This window comes from Kogia breviceps, chromosome 3 (genome assembly GCF_026419965.1).
Source record: "Kogia breviceps isolate mKogBre1 chromosome 3, mKogBre1 haplotype 1, whole genome shotgun sequence".
NCBI lineage: Eukaryota > Metazoa > Chordata > Mammalia > Artiodactyla > Physeteridae > Kogia > Kogia breviceps.
The window spans coordinates 172,086,248-172,096,763 of NC_081312.1; the positions used below are offsets into that span (position 1 = coordinate 172,086,248).

Below are 10,516 nucleotides of genomic sequence, written 5' to 3' on the forward strand. Positions count from 1 at the left end.
GAAATCAAAGGGATATCAAAAAAATAACGAGAAAAAATTGGAAACACAGCATACCAAAACTTATGCGATGCAGCAAAAGCATAAACTAAGGAACGTTTATAGCAGTAAATGCCTACATTAAGAAAAAAGAAGTGTCTTAAATATCTTAAATAAACAACCTAATTTTACATGTCAAAGAACAAAGTAAGCCCAAAGTTAGCAGAAAGGAGATTCAAAAGATCAGAGCAACAAGAAACGAAACAGAACAAGAATACAAATGAGAATAGAAAAGATCAATGAAACTAAGAGTTGGTTTTTGAAAAGATAAGCAAAGTTGACAAACCTTCAGGTCGACTAACCAAGAAAGAGAGAAGACTCAACATACTCAAGTAATTAAAATTAGAAATAAGATGAGACATTACAACTGATACCACAGAAATAAAAAGGAATCATAGGAGACTACTGTCAGCAATCATATGTTAACAAATTGGAACCTGAAGAAATGGGTAAATTCCTAGAAACAAACTACTAAGACTAAGAATCTGAACAGACCAATGATAAATAAGGGTATAGAAACAGTAATGAAAAGAGAAAACAAAGCTGGAGGCATCACACTTCTTGATTTCAAACTATTTTGCAAAGCTATAGTAATCAAAATAGTATTTACTGGCATTAAAAACTGACTCATAGACCAATGGAAATAAATAGAGAGTTCAGAGATAAACCCATATATATATGTCAATTAATCTTTCACAAAGATGTCAAGAACACACAATGGGTAAAATGATAGTCTCCTTAATAAATGGTGTAGGAAAATATGGATAGCTGTCTGTGAAGGAATGAAATTGGACCCTTGTCTTACACCATAAAAAAATAATTAACTCAAAATGTACTAAAGACTTACATGTAAGACCTGAAACCATAAAATTCCTAAGTGAAAACATTGAGAAAATTCTTCTTGGCATTGGTCTTGGCAATGCTTTTTTGGATATAACACAGAAACCAAAGTAAACAAAAGCAAAAATAAACAAGTGGGAATACTTCAAAGTAAAAATTTTCTGCAACAGCAGAGAAAACATTATGGAAAACAACAGAATGAAAAGGCAGTATATGGAATGAGAGAAAATATTTACAAGCCATATATCTAATAAAGGGTTAATATCCAAAATATATAAGAAACTCACACACCTCAATAGCAAGATGTAAAAATGGGCAAAGGGTATTATTTAGACATCATCCAAAGGAGACATACAAATATCCAACAGGTATTTGATTAGATGCTCAACATCACTAATCATCAGTGAAATGTAAATCAAAACAACAGTGAGATATCATAACTGTCAGGATGGCTATTATCAAAAAGACAAGCACTTTTTGTGCTGACAGGGATGTGGAGAAAAGGGAAACCTTGTACACTTTTGATGGGAATGTAAATTGATATAGCCTTTATGGAAATCAGTGTAGGGGTTCCTCAGAAAAGTTAAAAATAGAACTACCATATGATCTAGAATCCCATTTTTGAGTATACATACATGTAAAGGAATTGGAATCAGGATCTGGAAGAGTTACCTGCACTGGTCCAATGTGCACTGCAGCATTGTTCACTACAGCCAAAATATGGAAAGAATCTGAGTGTCTGTTGACAGGTGAATGGATAAAAAAAATGTGTGTGTGTGTGTGTGTGTGTGTGTGTGTGTGTTTGTGTGTATAACTTGAACTCATACTATCTGAGAGTAGAATGGTTATTGCCTGGGGCTGGAAGGTGGCGGAAATGGAGAGATGTTGACCAAAGGGTAAAAACTTTCAGTTATAAATAAAATCTGGAAATCTAATGTATAGCATGTTGACTATAGTTAATAAGACTGTATTATATACTTGAAATTTGCTGAGACTAGAGCTTGTGTTCATATAACACATACAAGGTGGTTAGTATGTGAAGTTATGGATATGTTAATAGCTTGTTTGTGGTAATAATTTCACAATGCATACATAGATCAAATCATCACATTGTATACCTTATACATATATTGTACAATTTTTATTTGTCACTTATACCTCAATAATGCTGGAAAAAAATTAAAAGACATTCTTGACTTAAAATGTCCATCTAGCAGATGCCTAATCAGTGGAAAAAATTTAGACTGATTTCCTTTAATACTGGCAACAAACCAAAGATGACCTCTCTGCTCACTAGTGTTCCATAAAATGTAGAGCCTGTCAGACAATATGAGAGAAAATGTTTGCAAGAGAAATGACATACTCACTTCTGTATAGGCAAACTATTAGAACCAGTAAGAAAGTTCAAAAAGATTGTCAGATAAAAACTCTGCTAGTAAAATTCAATACATTTTAATACCAGCAATAACTCACTGGAAAAATACAAAATAAGGAAGCAACAAAAATTAAGCATTAAGACTTTAACCTAACAAGGGTTAGGTTATGTATGTCTAACAAGAAATACATAAGACCTTAATAGAGAATTGTTAAAGTTGCTTTTAAAATACTAAAAGAAGAAAATAATGGATGGAAATATACCTCATATTCAAGGTGCAATGACTAATATGGTAAAGCTGCCACTTCTCTCCAGATTAACCTAAGAATTGAATGCAATTCCCATACAGATTTTATGTAGAAGAATAAAGGTCTATGAATAGCTAGAGCAAGTTTTTTAAATGGAGCTATGTAGGTGTCTTATCCTACCAGATAAATGGTACAATACAAATTGATTTAAAGAATAGTGTGATAGTAGTGTAAGAACAAATAGACTAGTGTAAGAAGCAAATCAGAGACCCGAAGAACATTCCATCTCTGTGGAAACTTGGCATACAATAGATGTGGCTTCATAAATCAATCAGGAAAAGAATGGTTCTTTTGGTAGATGGAATTGGAAAAAAATGACTCATAATATGGAGAAAAATAATATTGGATCCCTGTAGTATATCACATACCGAAATGATTTCTCATGGATTAAAGATCTAAACATGAAAGACAAAAGTATAAAATTAATAGAAATCAATGTAAAAGATATCTTTGTAATAACTTTTCTAAGTCCCCTAAATCCAAATCACAATAAAACAATGTATTACACTGAATTAAAAATAAAGATTTCTGGGCTTCCCTGGTGGCACAGTGGTTGATAGTCTGCCTGCAGACGCAGGGGAAATGGGTTCGTGCCCCGGTCCGGGAAGATCCCACATGCCGCGGAGCGGCTGGGCCCGTGAGCCATGGCCGCTGAGCCTGCGCGTCCGGAGCCTGTGCTCCGCAACGGGAGAGGCCACAACAGTGAGAGGCCCGCGTACCGCAAAATAAATAAATAGATAAATAAAGATTTCCGATCAACTAGACAATAGAGACATAGTTAATGGTATAGGTGGCAGAAAATATTGGCAACATTTAAAACCAATAAGCAATAAATATCTAGACTATGTAAGGAACCCCCGCACATCAACACAAATAGATAATAAATCAAACCCTTCCTTAGAACAAAATACCTAAATTGCTAAAAATGTATATGGATAAAAATATATATATGAAAATAAACGGTTGCTTAAAGATGATGATCATGATTAGAAAAATACAATTTGGAATAATGAAATACCACTTTATGCTCACCTGATTAGGACAAATTAGAAAGCCTGGTAACATCAAGTGTTAGAGAGTGGTTGACTGACAGGAACCTTCAGGCACTGCCACTGAAAGTGCAAACTAGTACTGCTGCTTTGGAACATCTGAGTAGAACTTCAGGAAAACAAATTATACTCTGGCCCCTGCAATCTCACTCTTGCAATCTCACCCTGCAAACATGAAAAAGGCATGTGGTTAGAAATAATTGGATCCCATCACCAGGGAACTGGACGACTAGAGCATTAGAGTGTGATGCATCAGTGAGAAGCAACGTCTCAGATATACTTGCAACTACACAATAGTGCTTAAAACGTATGGCTGTTGAAAAGAAAAGAGAGATCTACAGGAGCACACTATGCAAGTTTAAAATACTTTCATAAAATATATATTTTTCAAACATCAAATTTATCTAAGGACACAAATACATTAGAGCAAATGCCTGTAGCTGAGTAGTAGAGGAGTGGGAAAAGGATAGGGATGAATGTGATCATGTGAAAATAAGAGAGGGACCTTGAATAAACTAGTGATGATAATATGCCACAGAATTAGTAGTATGATTACCTCTATCTCCCTTCAGTTAAAAAAAAAAAAAAAGCAAAGTTAGAAGTGTTACACATTCACAATCCATTTAAGGAAAAGTCACTCAGTATTGAATTGTATCTTTCTATTTGAATACAGAAAAATAATGACCATTCAAGCTTACTATTTTATGTAAAATTTTAATATTAAAATCAACAAAATGTAGGTAGAAAATTCAGTGATATCTGAGTTTACATTGGTTTATTGATGCTATTATTTAAAATTTTTTAAATATAATTTTCAAGAAAATAATTGCTAAAGTTAAGTGACCCAGATATGAAATTTTGTTATACTCTTACCTTTATGTGACTTTGCTCTCTGTATCCTTTGGAATTATAAACTCTTCTAAAAGCTTTAAAGTCTTTGCTTCTCTAGAATATTTACAAAGCTTATTCTTATTAGATTTTCTTCATTTTTCTCTAAACAAATTAAATAGCAAATTACCTTGAAAAATTATAATTAGAAACCAATGTAAACATTTTTTATTGGGTAAAATATTCATAACATAAAATCTGTCATTTTACCTATTTTTAAGTGTACAGTTCAGTGGCATTGAGTACATTCACAATGATGTGCAACCATCACTATCATTCATCTCCAGAACTTTTTAAAAATCTTTCCAATCAGAAACTTTGTCCATTAAATAATAACTCCCCATTCACCCTTTCCCTAGCCCCTGGCAACCATTCTAACTTTTGTCTCTATGAATTTGAGTACTCTATCTCATATATGTGGAATCATGCAGTATCTGCCCATTTGAGACTGGCTTATTTCACTTACATAAGTCTTCAAGGTTCATCCATGTTGCAGCATGTGTCAGAATTTCCTTTTTTCAGGATGAATAATATGACATTGTATGTACATGTATCATTTTCTTTATGCATTCATCCATTGTTGGAGACTTGGACTGCTTCTATCTTTTGGCTATTGTAGAATCATGCTGCTATAAACAGGAGTATACAAATATCTGTTTCAGTCTCTGCCTTCAATTCTTTTGGGTATATGTTTCATTATTTTCAGGAACTGTCATACATTTTCTACAGTAAATGTAATGTTTTACCTACTTGCTATTTTCTGTGATTTAAAAAAATTAGCCATTCTAATGAATGTGAGGTGACATCTCATTGTGGTTTTGTTTTGCATTTTCTTTTTTTTTTCATTTTTAAATATCAGTTTTATTTTTTCCTCATTGATGCAGAACATAGCTTACTGTAACATCGTCTTAGGGGAAAGAAAGAAAATCAGAAAGCAAACCCAACTCCAAACAAACATAACACACAACCATGACATAATTTAGCAAGAGTCTAGGCTTAGAAATTTAAGAAGCTTGGAAGAGGAATAAAATATTCACCTTCTGTTAGTTCTGTCCTTGGACTTAAAAGATTATTTGGTATGAAAACTTTTTGTTTGTAAGTTGATGGTTGTATTATTTAAGGGTTCAGGGAGACTCAAAGAGGAGCCTAGCTCATTGAGAGAGAGGCATTACTGATAAAAGGAGAAGAGCTTGTGTACACTTGGCAAGACTGAGGGGTTTTTGTCTGAAATCTGTGTATGATGGCTAATGACATGCTTATTACCTTCACTCATAAAGGTAGAAGCAGTGCTATTATGGTCTTATCTACTCTGTACAACTCATACATTGTGGACATTAGCAGAATGACAAAGGAACTCCCGGTTGATGAAGCCTCCTACTGAGCCATGACTGCACCAGATCTGCGCCTGCACCTATGCCCAAAAACTCTTCCAGAAAGTTCACTGGTGCTTTAAAGGCCCTAAGGGAAGAGAACCTTTCCTCAATGTTTCCCTCCTCTTTAAGGAAGTGAGCTCCTGCAAAATACAAGGGGGTGGGGTAACAAGTAAAGAACAGATCTATGTTTTTATCCTGTTCTTTTATGGTATTGTTTCTAGAAGACTTGGTAAACTGTTTTTCCTATGTTTTTTTTTAGAGAAATAAGCATACTACAGATATGCACCTATTAAAAATTAAAATGTTTATGAGTGTTTTTTTGGCATGAGAGCTTTTAAGAGATTACAAAATACATACTTAAATGCTTGACTCCAGAAGTTTTAAGATAGAAGGGTTTAATAAAAAAATAAATAAGTATACTATATTAATGATCTGAGTTGAACAATAGCAAGGACTAGAAATTACCAAGAGAAACAAGAGAACTAGATACTTTTGTGGGGGAAAAAGAATCTGAATGTGTGTGGAACATTAAGACAAAGGAATTATTTTAATCAAGACGGTTAATTTCAAATCTTTCATTCTGAACCGTGTGGGCCCAATTTATAATTGTCTAGTTTCACAGTATATATTTGCCAGTTTGTGGCCTGTGTAAGTTTGGCTTTGGGCATCTGAGGAAACGAAGGAAGAAACTCCTTTCTGCCTTCCTCACTACTTCATCCTCTGCTAGCCTTCTCCTTTGTATATGACTACATCTACCAACATCTATCATTAAAATCTATGCCAAAGATATGATTAATTCCACCCATAACTGATGAATGTTTTCTGGTTGTATTTCTCAAGGCAAATATCCCTAATAATACCACATATTACAAGCCGTATAAATACATAGATGGAGAAACAAAAACAGACCATGCAAACAATAAAGAGTTCCTGCAGAACTAGAAACAAAATAGAAGTTCACCTCGGTCAGAGGTATGGGGTTAATTTCTCTTGCTGAGGCTCAGGTTTCCCCTTGATGGGTCTTTAATTGTTCACTTAAGTTCCAGTGGAGGGGTATCTTTCTTCTTTGTTAACCAAACATGCCCAGGTAGAGCTGCTTCTCTTTCTGATGGTAGCTGCTGAGTTCCGACTGTGTTAGCTGCAGGTACCACCGGACACTGGCATCTTTTGGTTGCCTATTGACAGTGGCCATGAGGTAATGCCAAGCCTGGTCATAGTCCTGCAGGTGGAAAAAGGCCACTCTTGCCCGATACAAGGCCTTGGCATTATCAGGCTGTCGCTCCAGGACTTTCTGACTGTATTCTTTCACCCGTTTGTAGTTTACTGGCTCCATCTGAAGAAGACAGGTTTAAAATTTATTTATGGGGACTTCCCTGATGGTCCAGTGGTTGGGACTTTGTGCGTCCACTGCAGGGGGTGTGGGTTTGATCCCTGGTCAGGGAACTGGGATGTTGCATGCAGCTAGCTTGTTGTAGAAGTCTGTCTGGGTGGTGCGCAGTATGTTTTCTTGTTCAGGTGTGAGGGCCGAGCCCTGGGGTCCCAGATTAGGTATCAGGGAGGGCAGACTTGGATCCAGACCCCGCATCTGTAGCAGAGCTCGATGGTACCCACTCACAGCATCTCGGTACTTCCCTTTCTGGTAACATTGGTTCACTTTCTCCTTGTACAGCTGGGCCTCCTGCAGGCGCTTCTCCATAACTTTGTCACCCAGTGCTCTTGAGGAATTGGGAAGTGAAAGCAACCGAAGCTCTGGGAATAGGAGCGAAATATTTTGGTAACTGACTTAAAAAGCAGGAAATTCTCCTTCTCCAGGAGGCCTCTCAGGGAATGAGGTTTCTGTGATTCTACTACAGCCACTTCCTTTCTTCTCTGCAGTTATTTTTCAATCTCTAGAAGTGCAGAGGATTGATCAGGGAGAGGACGTGGGAAGAGTTAAGCCAGAGATTGACTTCCTAAAGCGGCGATTCTGAGGTGAGGAGACTGCACGAAAAAGCGAAGGCCGTACTATAAAATTGTGGCACGCCGGAGGAATTTGCTTCCTGCTTTCCTTCGGACACACCTCCCTGACCTGGAAGTGGAAGGGAGTAGGCGGGGACAACTGCTAAAAGAGGTCTAGAGGTCTTGCCTCCATCCCAGCTCTTTGTTAGCACTTATTCAACCAGCGTTTGTTGACCTCCGGGCCAGGAGTTGGGGAACCGAGGTGAATGCGGTCCGTGCACTCCAAACACAGGCCGAGGGTGACGCGGCTGCAGTGCCACTCATGCAAGCCTCGCATGCCCCGTGGCCAGCCCGTTGCCCCCAGCAAGTGGCCGAGCCCGAAGTCTACCCGCTGGGCTTCGATTTACTGGCGGGGAGTATGGAGAGGGCAGGGTCAGGCCTCCCGACAGCTTGGTGCCTAAAGGGTGGTCTGCATTTTCTTAATAATTAGTGATGTTGAGCATCTTTTCACATACTTGTTTATTTCCTTTGGAGAAGTGTCTATTCAAGTCATTTGCCCATTTTTAAAAATAAATTTATTTTTGATTTATTTTTGGCTGCATTGGGTCTTCATTGCTGCACACGGGCTTTCTCTAGTTACGGTGAGCAGGGGCTTCTCTTCGTTGCAGTGTGCAGGCTTCTCATTGTGGTGGCTTCTCTTGTTGCAGAGCATGGGCTCTAGATGCATGGGCTTTCAGTAGTCGCAGCATGTGGGCTCAGTAGTTGTGGTTCACAGGCTGTAGGGCACACTGGCTCCAGGGCACATGGACTTCAGTAGTTGTTGGACACAGGCTTAGTTGCCCCACGCATGTGGGATCTTCCCGGACCAGGGATTGAACCCATGTCCCCTGCATTGGCAGGCAGATTCTTAAACACTGTGCCACCAGGGAAGTCCCATTTGACCATTTTAAAATCAGGCTTTTGTTTTTGTTATTGAGTTGTAGGAGATATTTCTATATTCTGGATCTAAATGCCATATCAGATATATGATTTGCAAATATTTTCTCCCATCCTGTGGATTGCTGTTTCACTGTTGATAGTATCCTTTGATGTAGAAAAGTTTTAAATTTTGTTGAAGTCCAGTTTATCTATTTTTTCTTTTGTTGTCTGTGCTTTTTGCATCATTTTCAAGAAATTGTCAAATCTAACGTCATGAAGCTTTCCCCATTTTAAGAGTTTTGTAGTTTTAGCACTCATGTTTATGTCTTTGATCTACTTAGAATTTTAAAATATGTGTAAGGTAAGGATCCAACTTTTTCTTTGTATGTAGATATCCAGTTTTCCCAGCACCACTTGCTGAAGAGATTGTTTTCCCCATTGAATGGTCTTGGCACCCCTGTCAAAATTCATTCGACCATATATGCAAGGGCTTATCTATGGGCTCTCTATTGTATTCGATAGGCCTATATGCCTGTCTGCATGCCAGTACCATACTGTTTTGTTTATGTAGTTTTGTGGAAAATTTTGATATCAGAAACTGTAAAACCTCCACATTTTTTCTCCTTTTTCAAGACTGTCTTGGCTATTTGGGTTCCCTTGTGGGTCCATATAAATTTTAGTATGGATTTTTCCATTTCCGCAAAAATGTAACTCAAATTTTGATAAGGATTGTATTGAATCTGGAGACCACTTGGGATAATACTGACATCCTAACAGTATTATCTTCCAGTTCACGAACATGGGAAGTCTTTTCATTTATTTGTGTCTTTAGTTTCTTTCAGCAATGCTTTATAGTTTCAGTGTACAAATCTTTTGCCTTCTTGGCTAAGTTTATTGCTAAGTATTTTATTCTTTTTGATACTATCATTAACAAAATTATTTTCTTCCTTTCAGATTGACCATTGTTAGTGTAGAAACAAAACTGATTTTTGTGTGTTGATTTTGTATCCTTCAACTCTGCTAAACTTGTTTATTAGTTTTAACAGTTTTTCTGCATGTGGAATCTTTAGGGTTTTTTACACATAAGGTGATCATGTTGTCTAAAAATATAATTTGACTTTTTCCTTTCCAGTTTGGATTCCTTTTATTAATTTTTCTTTCCTAATTACTCTGGCCAGGACTTCCAGTACCATATTAAATAGAAATGGCAAGAGTCAGAATATTATCTTGTTCCTGATCTTAGAGGAAAAGCTTTCAGTCTTTCATCATTGAATATGTTAACTGTGGACTTTTTATATATGGCTTTATCATGTTGAGTTAGTTTCCTTCTATTCCTAGTTTTTTGGGTGTTTTTAATCATGAAAAGGTATTGAATTATGTCAAATACTTTTTCTGCATCAATTGAGATGATCATGTGTTTTTTTTCTTTCATTCTATTAATGTGGTACACTTCATTCAATAATTTTAATATGTTGAACCACACTTGCATTCCATTAATAAATACCACTTGGTCATGGTTTGTAAACCTTTAACTGTTGAATTCAGTTTTCTAGCATTTTTTTGAATATTTTTACATTAATATATACAAGTGATACAGGTCTATATTTTTCTTCCCTTGTGATGTCTTTGTCTTTGGAATCAGGGTAATGCAGACTCTTAGAATGAATGAGGATGTGTTCACTCTTTCAATTTTTTAAGAGTTTGAATTAAGATTGATGTTAATTTTTCTTTAAGTATTTGGTACAATTACCCATGACACCACCTGTTCTGGGGCTTTTCTTTGTTGGGAGG

At 36.6% G+C, this 10,516-nt stretch overlaps 1 protein-coding gene across 1 annotated transcript; it reads right to left on the reverse strand.

Moving 5' to 3' along the window:
* Positions 1-6,938: 6,938 nt before the first annotated feature.
* On the reverse strand, positions 6,939-7,565 carry LOC131753672 (tetratricopeptide repeat protein 9C-like). The gene is made up of 2 exons (XM_059059264.2): positions 7,327-7,565; positions 6,939-7,215 (listed from the first exon to the last, which is right to left on the reverse strand). The coding sequence occupies exons 1-2, from the start codon at positions 7,563-7,565 to the stop codon at positions 6,939-6,941; spliced, it is 516 nt and encodes a 171-aa protein (XP_058915247.1).
* Between the last annotated feature and the right edge of the window lie 2,951 nt (positions 7,566-10,516).

What these genes read in the sequence shown, in the direction of transcription:
- LOC131753672 (XM_059059264.2), bottom strand. Translation starts at nt 7,565, where the DNA reads ATGGAGAAGCGCCTGCAGGAGGCCCAGCTGTACAAGGAGAAAGTGAAC. An exon ending in TTCTACAACAAGCTAGCTGC is followed by an intron (nt 7,216 to 7,326) that starts ATGCAACATCCC and finishes TAAATTTTAAAC; the next exon opens with CTGTCTTCTTCAGATGGAGC.